The 19,373-nt window shown below is 41.9% G+C and overlaps 2 protein-coding genes across 3 annotated transcripts; both read right to left on the reverse strand.

Annotated features, from left to right (window-relative positions):
* Window positions 1-341: 341 nt before the first annotated feature.
* On the reverse strand, window positions 342-12,207 carry tm7sf2 (transmembrane 7 superfamily member 2). Of its 2 annotated transcripts, none has more exons than XM_084941864.1 (11): window positions 11,963-12,207; window positions 10,982-11,064; window positions 9,933-10,129; window positions 9,400-9,454; window positions 8,812-9,006; window positions 8,406-8,509; window positions 5,962-6,081; window positions 5,713-5,881; window positions 5,526-5,606; window positions 5,242-5,364; window positions 342-830 (listed from the first exon to the last, which is right to left on the reverse strand). In XM_084941864.1, the coding sequence occupies exons 2-11, from the start codon at window positions 11,052-11,054 to the stop codon at window positions 670-672; spliced, it is 1,278 nt and encodes a 425-aa protein (XP_084797990.1). In that variant the 5' UTR covers window positions 11,055-11,064; window positions 11,963-12,207; the 3' UTR covers window positions 342-669. The 2 variants fall into 2 exon arrangements, with proteins under 2 accessions (XP_084797990.1, XP_084797988.1); XM_084941862.1 differs by having other exon boundaries at window positions 11,894-12,207.
* An 87-nt stretch (window positions 12,208-12,294) lies between these two features.
* On the reverse strand, window positions 12,295-18,970 carry vps51 (VPS51 subunit of GARP complex). Its single transcript, XM_084941861.1, has 11 exons — window positions 18,519-18,970; window positions 18,004-18,133; window positions 17,748-17,894; window positions 17,429-17,648; window positions 16,056-16,947; window positions 15,680-15,895; window positions 15,486-15,569; window positions 15,267-15,401; window positions 15,059-15,180; window positions 13,238-13,325; window positions 12,295-13,147 (listed from the first exon to the last, which is right to left on the reverse strand). Exons 1-11 carry the CDS (start codon window positions 18,693-18,695, stop codon window positions 12,887-12,889), a joined length of 2,472 nt encoding a protein of 823 aa, XP_084797987.1. The 5' UTR covers window positions 18,696-18,970; the 3' UTR covers window positions 12,295-12,886.
* Window positions 18,971-19,373: the final 403 nt, after the last annotated feature.

The following is a 19,373-nucleotide window of genomic DNA, read 5'->3' on the forward strand; positions in this document are numbered from 1 at the left end:
GTCCATCCCTTTATGACCGCAGTGGACCAATCTTCTGAAGGCTACTTCTATGCTGCAACGTCACAGAGCTAAGATCAGGTCATACTGGTTTCTTGAATGTGGCAATGAGTTCACTGTGCTTGAACAGCCTTCACAATTACCAAACTCAGGCCAATACAGAACCTTTGGGATGTGGTGGAAACCCACTAAAGGGATGTGTCCACTGAGTGTATGAGTCACATTTTCACAAAAGAATGGGCTTGACTTCTACATACATAATACAACGATTTAAAACATCATCACGTTTTATCTTCATATTATAATATAATTATTTTATTTCAATAACACTTTTGAATACTTGGTGTTTTGTAGTTGTTTATTTCCAATGTAGTTTACTGTGGCACTACATTTTAAAAACAAAAAACAACAACAACAACAACAACAAAACAAGACACTGTAAAAAACGCTTTTACGCAGACTTTCTTTGAACAAAGGCACTGATATTTATGGATTTGTTTCTGCTGTCCAATCAGTATTTAAGTCATATTTGTTTTTCCAAAGAGATGTGGAGCGCAGACGCTAGTCATCTTTGTTTCACTGAAAATAGATTTACATGAAATTATTGCTAGGTTTGTGTTCAATAAGTTGTAGGGCAGTTCAGATCCCTCTCCTCCACATCTTCTTTTCTTCTTAGTATATATAAGGGAAAATCCTGTAAGGCACACGTCGGCAGTATGTGTCCCAAGCCAGCCCGTATTTGGCTCTACACTGTCTTTCATCACGGGCCTCTCGGTGAATCAGTAAAACGGTGAAGTATATGACGTAGAAATAAGGCAGAAGATGTGAGAATCCTATAAATAAAGAGGCACATATGACAAAAAACACAAGACAGTATTATATGATTCAGTAATGAATGGTGAAAAAAAAACTAGTACCTTCTTTTGCTACTAACATCAGCATTTGTGATTTGTATAAAACAAGCTGCAATCAAGTGTACATCTTCCTCTGCAAATAGCAGTTTACTTTCTATTCAGTCTTTATTGTACAAAAGCCCTGCAGTGAATACCAGTCTGATTAAGCTCTTAATATTCAGTGTTGATTCATCACAGTAATCAGAGCAGTACCCCTTGTCCCTTTAGTCAGCGCTTCCTCAGTCCAGGTTTACAGGGGACCACTGAGCTCGTTTGTTAGGGCAGCTTTCATCTGTCATCACTTTTTTTTTGGAGTGCAAATTTTTGCAGTTTGTGCTACAGCGATAAAAAAAGGATAAAAAGCAGAAACTAAAGAATGCGTCTCAATTACAAAAGCAGAGAGACAAATGAGTCACATAATGTTGAATACCAATGAGAGAGTGTCAGCTATACAAAAGTCTGACAGTCACTATTTCAGGAAGTGGGTTTTTGAGAGAACAGGGCAATTTACAGAAGAACAAAGAGAACAGTTTCCTGCTGCCTTTGTTGGAAGCACACCAGTTGCAAATGTAATGCAAATACTTCATAAGGACATGGAGGTAGTCTGAAAAAAAAATCACAGTGCACAAGGCCATTAATACCTTATATAACCAAAACCACATCAAACTGTACTGAGAGCACACAAAATGTGGCATTAAATGCTTAGTTAGATTGAGACTGTTTTCCATCCGGTATTTACCACAATGCAAAAAGAAAAAGAAAAAAGAAAAACAATAGCGGCTCGGTGATGAGGGGTAAAATTCAGAGAAAGAAAACCTCTGAATTTTCAACAAAACTGTTACAAATCTCCTAGAAAACAACTTCCCAGGGAACAGGTCTTAACTGTTGTTTGTTCCTTATGTGCGGAGCAACAGTTCAGGGTACCCCTGCCATTAAGACTCCACCGTGGGCACCGAACAGGTGAGACCAGGTGGGGATTGATCAGGATGAATGGCCTGCCTGATCTGAACCAGAGTGGTGTTTATCTGTTGGACTTCTGTGCTAAGTACAATTTGTCAAAAACAAACACCATGTTCAAGAAGAAGGGTGTTCGTAAGCAGGGTCCTGGGCAGGTCTCGTGCACCCAAATGTACAGTGAGGACCATTTTGCAGAGCCCCCAGTCTGTGAGTGAGATTTTCATCCCAATCTCCAGCACAACTTCTGAAGCATTCAAAGGAAGGTTGGGTTAAAAAGAGGAACATGCTGCACGAATCTGCAGCTGCAAAGTGGCTGGTGTCTGTTCTGGCAGCAAAGAGTCCAGCCCTGTTAGTAGCTGAAGGAAGGTCGGGGAGGACTGGGTGAGAGCAAGAAACAAGACTTTTGGACGGCCTTGAAACGATTCAGGGATACTGTCATGTGACAGAATGGGAAAGCAGCTGACCTCAACTTAATATAATCAAGCAGTGGAAGGAATACTTCCACTGAGGACCCCCTCAATCTTATTGTCACACCAAGAGGAAGAGAAGAAGTGAGGGGGATGACCGACCCATCACTGGGGGTGAGGTCACTGAGGTAGTTTAACAGCTCCTTGGTCACAGAGCCCCTGGGGTGGATCAGATTCTCTAGAAGCATCTTAAGGCTCTTGATGTCCTCCAGGACCAATTACACAAGGATCACACTTTTAAGCCTCGCTGGAAATATTAAGCTACTAGATGTACTAGAGAAGATGTTTGTCCACATTGGTTCTCCTGAAGCTCAGTTAAAGAAGTTGTATGTAGTGTATGTAGTAAAATCTAGTTTTCGTCCTGGTTGTGGAATACTGGACTGCTTCTTTATCCTGCTGAGCATGTTTGAGGGTGTGTGGGAGTTTGCACAACCAGTCATGTTCTTTGTGGACTTGAAGAAGGGGTCCAACTGTAACCCTCAGTGGATCCTCTGGTATGTGCTTCAGGAGTGTGGGGTATCTGACCCATTGCTATGATCCATTTGGCCCTCATTTTGCAGTGAGAGCTTGGACTTACTGACAATTATTTGCTCCTGGTGTTGGACTTGGCCAGGTTTTCATGGTTAAGTTTAAAATATTTGAAAATCCTTGGATCAGCACCCCATACAAAACGCTATTTAAATACCAAAAACACATCTTTCCAATCATATTATAAAGGTAGATAAACTCAAAGGAGTTAGAGCACGCCGCAAACACTCCCCTACTAGCCATAGATCTGTAAATCTCTACTTGTGCGACACACCGATTCATTCTCCCTCCCCTGTTTCTTCTGTTGGTCAGTCTTTCTCAGAGCTATCAGTTGTATATGCCAGGCTCACGAGTCACCCCTGATCCGATAAAGGCTTCCTCAAACCGCAGCTTGCTGCTTCATTATCAATAAATGCATTTGGGGTTGGGGTCCTTGCAGCTACAGGGAGTGCAGAATTATTAGGCAAATGAGTATTTTGTCCACATCATCCTCTTCATGCATGTTGTCTTACTCCAAGCTGTATAGGCTCGAAAGCCTACTACCAATTAAGCATATTAGGTGATGTGCAACTCTGTAATGAGAAGGGGTGTGGTCTAATGACATCAACACCCTATATCAGGTGTGCATAATTATTAGGCAACTTCCTTTCCTTTGGCAAAATGGGTCAAAAGAAGGACTTGACAGGCTCAGAAAAGTCAAAAATAGTGAGATATCTTGCAGAGGGATGCAGCAGTCTCAAAATTGCAAAGCTTCTGAAGCGTGATCATCGAACAATCAAGCGTTTCATTCAAAATAGTCAACAGGGTCGCAAGAAGCGTGTGGAAAAACCAAGGCGCAAAATAACTGCCCATGAACTGAGAAAAGTCAAGCGTGCAGCTGCCAAGATGCCACTTGCCACCAGTTTGGCCATATTTCAGAGCTGCAACATCACTGGAGTGCCCAAAAGCACAAGGTGTGCAATACTCAGAGACATGGCCAAGGTAAGAAAGGCTGAAAGATGACCACCACTGAACAAGACACACAAGCTGAAACGTCAAGACTGGGCCAAGAAATATCTCAAGACTGATTTTTCTAAGGTTTTATGGACTGATGAAATGAGAGTGAGTCTTGATGGGCCAGATGGATGGGCCCGTGGCTGGATTGGTAAAGGGCAGAGAGCTCCAGTCCGACTCAGACGCCAGCAAGGTGGAGGTGGAGTACTGGTTTGGGCTGGTATCATCAAAGATGAGCTTGTGGGGCCTTTTCGGGTTGAGGATGGAGTCAAGCTCAACTCCCAGTCCTACTGCCAGTTTCTGGAAGACACCTTCTTCAAGCAGTGGTACAGGAAGAAGTCTGCATCCTTCAAGAAAAACATGATTTTCATGCAGGACAATGCTCCATCACACGCGTCCAAGTACTCCACAGCGTGGCTGGCAAGAAAGGGTATAAAAGAAGAAAAACTAATGACATGGCCTCCTTGTTCACCTGATCTGAACCCCATTGAGAACCTGTGGTCCATCATCAAATGTGAGATTTACAAGGAGGGAAAACAGTACACCTCTCTGAACAGTGTCTGGGAGGCTGTGGTTGCTGCTGCACGCAATGTTGATGGTGAACAGATCAAAACACTGACAGAATCCATGGATGGCAGGCTTTTGAGTGTCCTTGCAAAGAAAGGTGGCTATATTGGTCGCTGATTTGTTTTTGTTTTGTTTTTGAATGTCAGAAATGTATATTTGTGAATGTGGAGATGTTATATTGGTTTCACTGGTAAAAATAAATAATTGAAATGGGTATATATTTGTTTTTTGTTAAGTTGCCTAATAATTATGCACAGTAATAGTCACCTACACACAGATATCCCCCTAAAATAGCTAAAACTAAAAACAAACTAAAAACTACTTCCAAAAACATTCAGCTTTGATATTAATGAGTTTTTTGGGTTCATTGAGAACATGGTTGTTGTTCAATAATAAAATTATTCCTCAAAAATACAACTTGCCTAATAATTCTGCACTCCCTGTAAATACAAACGTAAAGATTTTCTTAAAACGACCAATTTGAGGTATAATCACAATAAAAATGAAAAATTATGACTTTTGCTATGAGTTACTTGAATGTCACTAATCCAGGGATTAGTGACATTCATAATGAGGAGGTCAAAACTTTCGTACATGCATACATACATTTAAGTTTCCGAGAAAAAAAAGAACCTGGATTTCACAGTGGATCATTAACACAACCAGCCATCATTATCCATACTAATAATAAACAAGGCTGAAGATGATTAATACTCAGCCTGACATTAATCTCTTATCCATGACTTCACCCACATATGCTAAAAAAAACTGTTATGTCAGCGTGGCCTTCTTTTCTAGCAAAAAAAAAAAAAGGGCAGAGGGCTTTTAAGATGTCTTACCACACAGAAGGGACCAGGCAAGGGCCATGAGGAGGTCCCCAAGGTAATTGGGATGACGAACGAGACCCCACCAGCCGGACACCAGCAGCCGGTTCCCTGTTGCTGTGGCAATGGTCTCCAGTCCTGTAGGGAGTCGTAAAACGCAACGATATTTCTGAATAAGATTTACCAACTCTCTGTCTCCCTCCCCACTTTGATGTGAGGAGGAAATCAATAAAAATAAAAAAAGACTTTATCTGAATGCATTAAAAGATAAAGATAAAAAAGGAGGGAAACAAACTGACTAGTGACACTTGGATGAGTGGGGTCCCGCCTGAACTGATTCTTCTGTGAGTTGGATTGTCTGAAAATGTAATATCCAATACCTGACAGCAAAAAAACCCCCCAAAAAAACAAAACAAAAAAAAGGTTCATTATTCATTTTCAGCCACTTTTCAGCAGAACAGCAGAAAAGAGCTGACAAGTGATTACCATTCAGTGCTATTATGGCTGCAGCCTTGAGTGAACTTAGGGTCTGGGGGTGCACAACCAGGAAGGCTGCCTGCAGGCCGTACGTGAATGGAACCCAGGCCAGATCACCGAAGACCAGCATGAAACCAAAACCATCGTGCACAATGTCCATGGTGGTCAGGACAGCCTCCTGTTACAGCAAAATGAAGCAGGCATTAAATAAAAGCAGTGATCAAATAAAGTAAAAAAAAAAAAAAGTGTGACTCTCACCTCATTCCACAGAGCGTCCGCCACATACAGCAGCTGGAAACTGTTGACCAGAATCATGGCAAGGGAGGGGGATCCTCGGAGCTCCACCTCCTTCATCAGCATGCCGAGGTTAATGACCACCTGAGGGGGTCGTGAATAATGATGAACACAAGTGGGGCTGCGTGTGTTCATTTGCACGGGCAGACAAATTCCTTCTGTGATCATGAGATTGTCAACTAAAATAAATGGATGCTGTCATTATTCTACTATTTATTTTGCAATAAATAAAAAGCTTCTTTTGGCTGGTCACTTATTCTCGTGCGGATGGATCCACATATGCGATTTTTACAGATGATGCCCTACCTGATGCTACCCTCCCAGGGATTTTCATCTCCTCCCAAACTCAAACAGGGGCTCTTTCATGTGTTAGGCAAATTAACCACTACACTACAGAGCCACTGTTTAAGGATTAATAATCTGCCAAATAATGTCTCACTTAATCGAGTCTTTCGTTTGTGCGTGAAATATAAGACACATGTCACATTTTCTGTCTTTCTAAATAAGAAAATTCCTCCTGTGATGAATTGATTATAAACATACAGTAAAAACCTACTCTGTATTTAGGTACATTTAATCTAACATAATATGAAACAGTATAGACTTCATTAAAAGTCAAGTCTTAGCCTTATCCATCCATGAGATCATTTGCAAGTCTTGTTCCAGTTTTCTTGAGTGAAAATTAAGAATGAATCTAACTTTTGGCAAACCAGTCATGTCGTCAAACAAGTCCTTGATATCTTCTTCACCTCTTCTGAATCACCTCAATCTGAATGACAGCTTGCAGTCAACTCTGGGTCACATGTGAGGTCTTTTGCGTAAATGTCCAATTTACATTTTAACTATTTGTGATTCAGGGCAACACGTTTAACCGTATCTCGCACGGAGTCTTTTCAGTGCTCGAATGAAAGCCCAGACTAGACGCTGTGATCCATCATTTTATGTCAAATGGAATGAGCTGGAGTGCAGAGTCTAGAGAACAAAAAAATGTGCAAATAATTACAGCGTGCACGCCAATCAATTGTCTGCCATTTGGACTAATCGAATAAATGATTAATAAATGCATTATCACACTCCAAATGCTTTCTGAGTGAAGGATATTCTGCAGCTGCATTCATTCCCCAGACTGTTGTCATTTATGTTCCCAGTGGGGAAAAAAATCCATACATTGTGTACATTTTTCCGACTTGATGATACACGAGAATGCAGAAACAAAATAAATATTTCACACTCGAGCTATAAATACTTCCATAACTCAAACTGAGTTATTAAATATGAAGCTGATTTAGATCTAAGAAGCAATATTTGGCACTATTATACCAAAGCCCAAGGAATCCATTAAATTATTAAGAAAGCCCATTGTGCTTTAATATTTGAGACTTTATCAGCAACTGTGAAATGCTGAACGTTAAAAGAAAGTAGTTTGGACGTTGAACAGGAAATGAAAATATCCCACACAGTGTCTGTAGCCAGTTGGTGGAGGCTTTTTCTGGGCTCTCCCACGCACATGGCTTTAAAACATTCACATGTGCAAAGGTTTTTCCTTTGTACACTGTAAATACCAAAGGAAAACGGCTCCTCGCATCAGTGCTTTACCGAGACGCTTTAACCTTCTGCAGTCTCGGTGCTGTCGTTTTTGTGACCAGCGATGACACTGAGAACCTCGTGGTCATTTTAGGGATCTTGTTTGAGGTTCTACAGCACATTTAGTCTAATTTAGTCTGATGACTCAGACACAGACAGCTGCGCGCACCCCAGTCCTCCAGCAAATGTCTTACTGTGTCAGGTCAGCAGGGAGAAAAGCTTTTGATTGTGACTGTGTCAAACTCACAGACTGCAAATTATTATGGAAGCTCAGAGGAGAGCAATACCGCCACCTGTTGGTTATGTTGGGCTCTTGGACAGAAATGACCATCAATGTTATTTAATGCATTAAACGTGAATCTGAAGGTGTTTTACACACTTACAAATACATCCGGGTAAGACTCTATTATCTGGCCGGGCCTTTCTGTGCAGAGTCTGCATGTTCTCTCTGCGGCTGTGTCGATTCTGTCCGAGTACTCTGACTTCCTCCCACAGTCCAAAGACATGCAGTTAATGGGGTTAGCTTAACTGGTGATTCCGGTGTGATGTGAGTGTGAACGGTTGTTTGTCTCTTTGTGTTAACCCTGAGACATAGTGGTGACCTGTCCAGGGTGTACCTTGCCTATAGGGATAGGATTGTGGAGCCACTTGGATAAGTAGAAGAGAATGAATGGATGACGACTAACTTAAAAGGACCTTGTTATCTCATTAGAGACAGTTTTCAAATGTGTCTCTTATAGAGTACTGTATCTATAAACCTTTAAAAAACACTTTTGAACAGTGTTAAGGTGAGCCAAGTAGTTTGCTACTCTGGGTAAACTCACCCAGCCAATCAGACCCGGTCTGAGCTCGCAGAAATATTTCAGGTCAAAATCTCCAATCCGGGGGTTTAGCTCCCGCCCGATGAAGAAGTCATAGAGCAGGTTTCCTAAATCATATCAAAGAGAAAAATGGGTTAAATCACAAAAATCAAATGCTATAATTACATGCTGACATAAAGGTAGCAGAGTAGCAAGTACAGGAGCGCTATCTCACTTAACAGTTTGCCTCATACATAATGCCTACAAGCTCCTGTTGAGCGTGGCAGTTAGATAATTACCCACAGGAACACCCAAATCCTCCAGCAAACAATACAACAAGCCTGTGGACGCACTGAATGCTGCCAGCTGCTGGGTTCAAACCGTGTTTTAGCATGGATTCAACCTTTATTAATGATCCTCAACATCTCACCTGTGTTTCCCCCCAAAGCAAGCGCATGGGAAGGAGCCCAGAAGGAGCGGATGTAGAGGTAGATGGAGAACAGGAACGACACTGCTATTGCACATACTGCCAAAGGCAACAGCAGCTCAAACAGATACCCCAGAGGAGCCCCGAGCCCCAGTAACAACATCAGGAACACACCGCTGATACACAGGCCATGAAAACCTGAGGGAGGGAAACAAACAACACAAAATGTTGTCGCCTGGAGGAGCGAGATAAGCAGGCTGACAGAGGCTTGCATGGAGAAAAAGGTAAAAGTTGGAAGAGCTGAGTATTATGTAACTTCAACTTTTAGATCAGACCTGTGGATTTTAGATTTTCTTTTTCTTTTCTTTTTTTTTTAAATATACTACAGTCAGCAACACAACTGTGAACAACACATTTGTAGTCAAAACATGTATAATACTAAAGAATAGCTGTGAAACATTGCAGATAGTGCTGCAGGATTACAAATTATTTCACACTTAGGTTTAATATTTAAATCTGTTTCTTGAAGGCGCACAGATTCTGTCCTAAACAGAAATACTTGTAGTTATATTGCGCCCTGCTCAACGATACCATTTATGGGATACTTGAGGCGTGTTCCATCTCTGAGCACCAGCCCCTCAGACACCTGCAGGCAATAAGCAGAATACAACACAAATCATATGCTGCATACCTATTACAGTCTCATAAGGTCAATAATTCAACCCATTCTTTCTCATTTCTTCATAATTGTGCAGCTTAGAAAGTTCCTCTGTAAAAATGCTGGACTCTATAGGCAGAGAGCGCCTACAGCCACAGATGAACTGTATTATACAGGTCGCTATATTTTATAAACTTTTCAGTATGTAGCAAAGGAGAAGTCTTTGAGGCGTGTAGCTCTGAAAGAACTCTAATTGCAGAGTACAGTCATTTAACCAAGAGGATGATCACACTGACTGGAACTTAACAGACAATAATTATCTTCTGATTTATTAGTATTAATTATTACACACAGCATGTTATAAAGCTATGTTTACAGCTTCATTATACACATAAGCTAGATCACAAACCCACAGCAGATTTCACTGTAAGTTTCACATTGAATTGGTCTGATGAACATGCCATACCTTTCCTAATGGCATCAAATAGATGACTGCATGCAAAGCAAACCACCCAAGAAGAAGCACGGGGGCCAGCGGGTCCCACAGCTGGTCAGCTGAGGGGAGGGGGGGCGGCCATTGGAACAAACTGGCCTCAGGAGATCGGCTCAAACAGATCAGGAACAGCACCGTTAACGGAAGAAAGATGGGAATGCACACGGCACCTGAAAGATGAATACAATTAAAGAGTCAGACAAAAGTGTGAAGACAGGTTAGATGCGTGTTAAGACAGCATGGCTGAGACAACATGTAAAGAAGTGAAACAGCATCCGTGGAGATTTGGCATTGCAGCACATTAATAATGCATATGCAGGTAAACTGTGGTAACTCTAATAACTGCAGAGTAGCAAAACAATTCAGTCAGCTGACTGTAAACATCAGTAGTGACGGATGTGAAATCTGTAGTTATCTTAACTGGAAAAGCACGACATGAAGCATCATGCACATTTCACATCAGCAATAATGAATCTGACATAGGAGGCTGCCTTGATTCTTGATTAGAGGTGTAATGACGGAGATGATGCTGTGATGCCAGCGATCATTACTACAGTGCAACATCCTACATCCTATTAGTTTTACTGAGGCATCAGTCTTATGGTCCACCAACCAAACTGCTCAATTTAATAAAACAACACATCTCTAGGCAGTGTCAGCATCATAAATAGCGCATTAGTGTAAACGTTCTTTTGTATGTCAGCTAAAATGATCACCACCGCTTATTTCTTCCTTTTATAAAATCAGGATCCTCTTAGCTTCTATCTAATTTGTATATAAAAACAGCATTTAGCTGCAGGGAAATGCAGGTAATGTGATAGCACTGCATTTGCAGACAGCAGCTTGAGCTTCAGAGTGCATGAATGAATCAAAGGAAAGAAAAGTTGCTGTTGTTTTTCTAGTTTAGTGCAGCAATGGCACATGCTGCATCAATGCTCAGCACTGTGATCATGGCAACGTGACATCAAACTAAATCAAAGATGTCTGCTAGCACGACATGAAGACACATTGCTGTGACTTACCCAGGGTTCCTCCAAATTCCCTCTCTGAGTCATGTGACAGTTTGTGTTTGAGTGCTTGACTGTTTGGTCTCATTATTGTGCTCCTGTTTAAAAAGAAGACAATATATACAATAGGTTAAAAGGTTGTAAAAATGACAACACAAACCCCTCAGAGACTGTATTATTATTAAGATCTTGAAGCTTGAAGATACTTTTTCCCTTGAGTATTTCCATTTTATTGGGCACTTTCTACCAGCAATCAGTAATGATTATCTAAAACCGGAGATTTAAAGAGCATACACACTGCAATACACTTATAATTGATTTAATAAACCCTGTAAACCCACAGAGGCCCTCCTCAGGTTAGACAAACTGAGATTTCCACCAGACTGTACCAACAAGACTGTCAGCGTTTGAACTCTTTCTGTAACAAAGCTGTCAGGAAAGTAAAGTTGACTTCAAAGGCATCTCTCCTCTTTCAGTAAAATCTAAAGCTGAGGGCTTCCGCTTGCAGTAGAGCATTTTTTTTAAATGATTCTATTTGTACTTTTACCAGAGTAGATCCAAGTACTTCTTCTACAGGTGCATACTTGTCAGACTATATTTGATGTAAACCCCTCACACTGAATGGCGAGGCCACAATAATGATGCCTTCAAATACTCAAAGGGAATTCTAAATGTGGGCTAATAATCAAACTTGACAAAAAGCAAGAGAAATGGTCAACGAGACGATTAAGAGTCATCAAAAAGTCATTATGGTTCGATTTAAAAACCTTTTTCTTATAAAATTTTAAATTGCTGCTTATTTCTGCACACCCGTGCTGGACTGTTGCGATGGGTGCCATAAATAAATAAGGCAAAGTTCAGGTCAAGCTGCTGTCAGTTCCTGAGCAGTTCTGCTGTGGACAGTGAAACACGGGTTGGACCAGTTACCTGTGAACGAACTGAAGGCTTTCCGCAAACACGAAGAGTGCAAATCTGTAGTCCTGTTTAGCTTCTTACCGGTTACTGCAAAATAGGATGCTTGCAACAAGGCAGCTCGTGAGCGTCCATCCAGCAACCTGCACACGGACACGCCCCCACCTACGTTACCGCAGCACGAAATCCTCCCCGCGCCAATCAGGAGTCTCCGCGGTCATCAGAAGAGGGTGGGAGAAAAAGGCTTAGCCAATCAAATGCGATCGTCAGGTGGCGACAGTCAGCTGTACCCTCCAGATAGTAGAAAATGTTGTGAAATTCGCCTCAGTCACCCTCATGCTCACAAGTTAGATCGGTGCAGGCGCACAGTGCTATATCTACCAGCTGATTTCAACAGGGGCAGCACAACCTCTGAATCCCACATTCATACACTTTTATTGCAGACAAGCTACATTTAAACATTCCTTACATGGAAACAAGCCCAGAAAACAGAGACTCAAACGACCTGAAGGTAGCAGGTAGACACACATGGATTACATAATCAGAAAATTATTATTCAGCAAAGCACTCTTAAAAATTATTTATTAATACATGTGATTTTCACAGGACACAGCTTCTCTCTGTAGTCATTAATATTATGTACTCAAGGTCAATATTTTATCCTTCAAGTGAAACAGGTGCTAAAAGCTTCAGCTTGTACAGTGGATTATTCAACTCTATCTTTGTATAAGGAGGAGATGGAGATGATTTTGTTAGTTTGTAACAGTTACGATATCAAACCAAAGTGGTACAGGCTCATTTGGACTTTAATGACAAGCACTTCGATTTAAATCTGCCACAAATTTGCCGTCAGTTAACAGCTACTACTGTTTGATTTAGTGTTGAAAAAGTAATCATTCCTGACTCGTTCGATCTGGATCAGCAGACTGAACAGCAAGTGTTGAACAGAAAAGAAGTGTTTAAATTTGGATTCATGATTTCAATGTAAATCTTTCCATCCCTCGAGCCTTAGCCTCTTTCACAGATAACTTCGATAACACTCTGCTCCATCGGTGCAGGATCCAGACAGCGGTGGGCGGCACTTCCAACGATCTCATCTAGCAGGAAGTGCACAAGATTCTCATCGGAAACAAAGCGCCACAAGTACATCTGCAGGTAGTGGCAGTCCACCTGAATCTGCTGCAGCCCGTATCGGCCAAAAGTGCGCAGGCGGACACACTCCAGGAATGTTTTTAAGCTGATTTTGATAATTCCCGTCATCACAGACACCTGAGGAAGCAGAAAGATGTGCAAGTGAAAATCTAAGATTTTTTCTTTTTCATTTTGTTAAATGAGGACCATCTGCAGATCTGCACCCACCTTGTTGAACTCCACTGAGCTAAAGATGTCGATCCTTTCAGAGAACAGCTTGTGTATGTTGCTCAGCAGATTGGTATCCATGGGAGCACTGAAGGTAAACAGAAGACAAGTGTTCAAGTAAATGTGTTTAAAAATAAAATTAAAAAGTTAAAATATGATTAAAAATGCCTATGAAACAACTGACATCGTACTTTCAAGTATAATGTAACACTGTATCTGTGCCTTTTATTTATAATATTTTAATAACCACTCAGTGGTTATTAAAACGTCATTACAATGTCATTACTTTATGCTGACATTTCCAAAATCACTCACTGTACTCTACCAAAATAAATAAATGAATCAAAATCAAAAACAGGGTGTCAAACATAAGGCCCATGGTCCAAAATCGGCCCAACAAAGGTTCCAATCTGGCCCTCTGACTGGCATGGAAAAATGTGAAGGCAAGCATCCATTTTGGAATTTTTATTGTGTTTTCAGAAGTTTTAAAACTTTTTCTTACTTATAAAGAGCTTCCCTGTGGCCATTCACAGCAAAGTAAAATAATTAAGAAAAGTAAAGTAAGATAGGCAAAGAATTACAGAAAGATTCCTGTTTTTTTGTATATTGTATTTTTTACTGTGAGTCAACAAATTTTCAGCCTTATAATTATAGGACGGTATGGTAATAAGCTACCAGATCTTTCTCTGTAATTTTACAAATTTTTTTCTCACAGTTTAAGCCCAATGAGTCATGCTGACAGTTTTCTTTCATTAACTGCAGCAGCATTTCTTCATCACGTAGAAAAACCGAGATGTAGTGTTGAAATTACACTTCTTTTTCTTATATTGGGATATATTAGGGATTAAATGTTTGGTTAAACTTCCGGGCCTCTTACGGTCAAAATAGGCTGCATGTGGCCCACAATATAAACAAGTTTGACATTCCTGATTTAAAATTTGCTTTCGCCCCATTTATAGGTAGCTCTGCACCACTGCTAGCACTATTATTAACTATTTTAAGGTCAATCGTTGAAAATCCCATTCTGTCCACTTGCACTGGTGTGTTTGCAGTGCACACTGGATCACATGCTGTGTGGTTAAGAGGACAAAGTTACAAGCCAGAGAGCCATAACTTGTAAACAGGTTGAACATGTGCTGCATGCTTACACACCAGTCAGTTAGTTTCTACAGAAATATTTATCTTCAGATACCTCTAGACATAGACCGTTATGACCTTGCAGACAAACTCACAGCACAAAACTGTGTATATGTTGCAAGTAAACTACACGAATTCTGCATTTTCACCTTTGACCTAATGCACGGCCTCTGAGCTTGAACGCTCCAACCTTTTCCACTGAAAACTCCTGTTTGGGAGTTGGTATTTGTTCTCTATGGAAGTTTGAAATCACAGATGTTCAAGAACATCCAAGCACCAATTGAAAATCTTGACGGGAAACATTGGACAAATTTATAAAGGCCCTTCTATTGTTTCATTTTCTAGCACATTAGACTCTACTTACTCTACTTTTGCGCAATGGTGTAAACCAGTGGTGTCCAAACCCAGGCCTCAAGGGCCGGTGTCCTGCAGGTTTTAGATGTGTCCTTGATCCATCAAAGCTGATTTAAAAGCTAAATTACCTCCTCAGCATGTCTTGAAGTTCTCCAGAGGCCTGCTAATGAACTAATCATTTGATTCAAGTGTGTTGACCCAGGGTGTTATCTAAAACCTGCAGGACACCAGCCCTCGAGGCCTGGAGTTGGCCAAGCCTGGTGTGAACAGAACCAAAAAAATAAAACCACAACTGCCACCAGCTGAGCAGTGTGTGTAGAGCTATGGTACCTTGGGGTGTAGCTGGCAGCATAGCGGGCTTGCTGCCTGGAGCTGCTGTAGACAGAGAAAGTCCTTTTGCTGGAGTCGCTGCTGTGCGCTTTCCTCACGCCCTCTTCATACAAGAGACCAACCTATCATGCAGAAGGTTAATAAAACAGCCCGTTCATGTGGGATCATGGGTGCATGAGGACATTGGGACAGTTGCAAAAACTCTCACCTGCACATCAATGGATGTGGTGTCCTCTACTACTCTCTTCATGACAGCGCGGACATTTCTTGGCTCAATGGTGTTAACCCAGTCTCTGGTTTCAACGCTTTTTCTTAACATTTGGGAAATAATCAGACCCTGAACCTGAAGCAAAACAAAAATAAAGCAACTAAACAAAAAGGTTGTTTCGCTTTTGTGACTTTTAAAGGTTGTTGATAAAAAGCCTACCTTGACATAATGGTTGAGTAGTTTCTGTGCTGCCTCCCTGGCTTCTGCACATAAAGTTGTAACAGGTGTTACGGGACTGTGGTGCTGAGAGAGAGAGCAAAAAGCACATTCTTGTCATTACCTTTGGCAGGGTGACTGGCTGATAAAAGAGATCAAAAACATAATGAGAGCTAGTTCTCCTTGTTTTGTGATACCTGTACAAGGAACTGTTCATCTGTGAGAGTAAGTATGTAGGAGATGGTAGAGGTTTCGTAGTCCAAGCAAAGACGAGACAGCAGCAACAGAAGGGCTGGGGGAGTTGAACCTCCTTTGTCTCCGGCGGTCTCACAAAACTGCCGAGAAGACTGGCACACAAACTTGATAAAGCTCACCACCAGGCTCTCACGTACACCCTGGCTGCAGAATTCACCCTAAAAGGGGGGGGGGGGGGGGGACGACGACACACACACAAACCGGCATCACTCGCACAATGTAGAGACAACACGCAGGGTTACAGTAACACATGATGTCACACATCGGTTCAAACTCATGAAAACTATAACAGGTAGTTTGGGAGCAGAAAATGTTCACCTTGAAGTACGGCTTGTTAGAGAATGTGATGTCCTTAGCTGTAAAGAGATGCACTGACGCCAGCACCGACTTGATCTGATTGAGAATTGAGGCTGACAGGGAGGAGAGCAGCTCTGGTAGGCTGGTTGGAGCGTCTCTGCCAGAGGCTGGCCCAGCCACAGAAGTGCCAGCCACAGAGAGACGAGGAGTTGCCAGAGCCTGCCTCACGTCTGTCAAGCTGTCCATGTAGAAGCTCTGCAGAGCGGAAAGGTACTGCTTGACTCGCTCCGTCGCCGCCCGTATCACAATCTCTGTCCCCTTGTTTGGCACAGCTGAGCCAGGCAGAAGTTTGGCCACAGCCTGGAGTCTGCGGTGGAAGCGGTCCAGCGCACGTACAAGTAGGGAGTTATCCCCAACCCCTTTCTCCTCTTGTATTCTCCGCTCGACAAGCATGAAATATCGAGCAGCCAAATCATCCACAAAGGCATGCAGCTTGCCATTTGCCATCTGGGGAATATTTTTGGATGCCAGCTCGCCCTTTTGAGCATGGTTGATAAACAGTTCTTGATAGGAAGTGATTACCAAGCATAAGCTGCTCACAAACTCATTGCAGCCTCTGTCAATGAATTCCAGGATGTCAGTATTTGATGCGGGGGAAGGCAGAGAGCTGTTTTTGGGGGAGCCGTCGGTCGGCGATCCGGGGGCTGTTGCAGACGACAACCCGTGCGCGGAAGCATCTTTTGTGGCTGTGGACGGGTACGACCTTATCTCTGCTTCCAGGCCCTGAAGATCTGACTCAAGGCGAGACCGCGCGTGGCTCAGGAATTTATCACAGAGCTCTTCTGCTGGCTCATCCAACTGCAACAGAAGCTCCACACACTCTGATAAATCTTTGGCACTTGACCCACCATCCCTATGATCACAAGAAGAAAAGACAGAAGCAGAAACGTAATGAAACGTGTGATTTTTTTCCATGAAGTTTGGTCAGTTTTGGCTCACTCATCAGCCTCTTATAAAAGGAAAAGTTTTTGAGTAACGTTCCCTCAAGTTGGCATCTAAAACTACACTAAAAACTAAAACTAGGTGTGAAAGCACATCCAAGTCAACTTAAATAAAACTAGACTATTTAAACTAGGCTTTGGAAAAAAAACTTACTGAAACAGTATAGAACAAAACTACCCAAAATAAAATAAAACAAAAACTGTATATACGTATGAAATTTGTCAATAAAACCTCTCTGATGAGGCTTATGTCCATTTGTTTATTGTCTATGAGTCAACTCAATTTGTGTTTATTTACTTGTAATTTTAATATCTATGCAGTTGTGTCAAACATGCTGTTTATCCTAATTAAAATTATTTTTCTTATATATTATAATAACTAGTCATTGTCACCTGAACTTCTGTCGAAGCTCCTGTGCCAGCTTGTCCATGATGGCGTGACAGTCATCCTGAATTCCCTTGAAGGAGGGCAGGTGGCTGTACTGCTGCAGTACGCAGCGGGCACGGCGGTGGGTGTTCACTGCCTGAGCGTAGGCCTGCAGCTCCAAACATTTATTCAACCTTGCGGGGAGTTCAAACAGAAACTGCAGCTTCCTCAACAGAGTGTGAACACCTGGAGTGAAACATGGTAAGACCCCAAAAATAAATAAATAAAATATGAATCAACCTATTAAAAAGTTTAATCCAAACAAACAGTCAGGTTAGGTCTCACCAGAGAGTTTGGTTATCTGCGCGTGCTGGTCTTGAAGAGTGCCGCTGATCCGAGCGCTGAACTCTGTGATCGCTGCCATGTTAGCAGACAGACAATCCATTTCATCTTCCATTTTCTTGAAGTCATTCTTCATCTTTCTTATGGTGTCTGGAAGAAGGAAAGAAAGAAAGGAGGATATTTCAGCTATCCAGGTTTGCACAATTTAATGTCAGCTTACGTTAGGGCAGCAGTGTGTGTGTTTATGATGTTCCTTCACCTGTAGCAGATATAAACTTGTTGTAGTTTTCATACACCAGGGTTTGCATGTCGCTGTCCAAAGAGCGGATCTGCCTGACCATACAGGTCTCCTGGTCCATCAGCTCCGTGAGAGAGCACTCCCTCCTGAGCTGGATTTGGATATTTAAAATAAAAAAGTTACTGTACGTATGCTTAGTGGTCATTTGTGTCTTCTAGATATAGTGTGATATAGTATTAAAACTGATTCATTCCTCACTGTTTGGCAAAGACAGAAGCAGATTTTTAAAAAGTGTTTTAAAATTCACAGCCATCTACATCTTCACCTGTGGTGACATTACAACCGGGACAAATGAAGGAAGTACTCTGGTGTTTTCTTCAGTTCATGTAACATTACTGCAATCTGCACTGTGTATAGTTTTGTCGATTTCAGCATTTCATTTTCTATAATCTGGCATCAAGCTTACGCTAAAATTCTGAAGCAGTCCAGCTTTGTGAGCCACTGAGCGGATTACAATGACAGTAGCAGTTTCGCACCTTGTTGAGGTAGAGCTCCGGGTCGAAATGAGGCCCATTGATGTCGCAGGGATCCAGGGACTCCGGCTGCTCCGGGGCCTTTCCTTCCTCATTCAGCCCGTAGTAGAGCTTCAACATGCCGTGCACCCTCCGCCTCCTTCCCGGGTCTTCAGCCACCGGCACCGAGCCCTCGTCCATAATGAACGGCGGCCAGCTGTGAAACGTTTAAAGTAAAATAACGATAAACAAAGGCGACGACAAACCAGCTGACAGGAGACAAACGACAGCCACTAGCACTAGCAGCACACAGCTCCTATGTAATCGCTGTGTGTTTAGCCTCGCTGCCAACTGGAAACAACAAACTCATTCAGGATAAATATTCAGAAAATGTCATATTTTCTCTGAGACAGAAGCAGCTAGGTGGAAGCGCTGTTGTTTCCGGGTTTCTAGCCTATCCGGTGTTACGTCGTCCACCAGTGCACGTAATCTAAACAGCCAATTAGAGCAGTTTCTCTTTGTTGAGCGTTTTATTCACTAAAGGCTTCAAAATTTATGTATTTTATGTAAGAATGTATTTTTTTTTTGGCAAAGTATAGACAGAGACAAAGCTCATAACTGTTCAGGTAAGTGTTCTAGTTATGCGCACAACTGCGCATGTCCTAATTGGCACGTAACGCCATATTAAAGTGCTTAGATTGAAGGAATCTTCCATTTGTTTTTTGGTTGTAGGGAAAAATTAAATGACGGCACCAAAATGGATTAAATGTGTATGATAAAATTAACATACAGCATTGATTGTACTGCAATCTGTGATCATAGCAAATCCTACAGTGTTGAAATCAAGAAAAACACAAAAATGTTAATCCCTTGAGTGCT

Source organism: Perissodus microlepis, chromosome 10, assembly GCF_051167445.1.
Source record: "Perissodus microlepis isolate ML-2025 ecotype Zambia chromosome 10, ASM5116744v1, whole genome shotgun sequence".
Lineage (NCBI taxonomy): Eukaryota > Metazoa > Chordata > Actinopteri > Cichliformes > Cichlidae > Perissodus > Perissodus microlepis.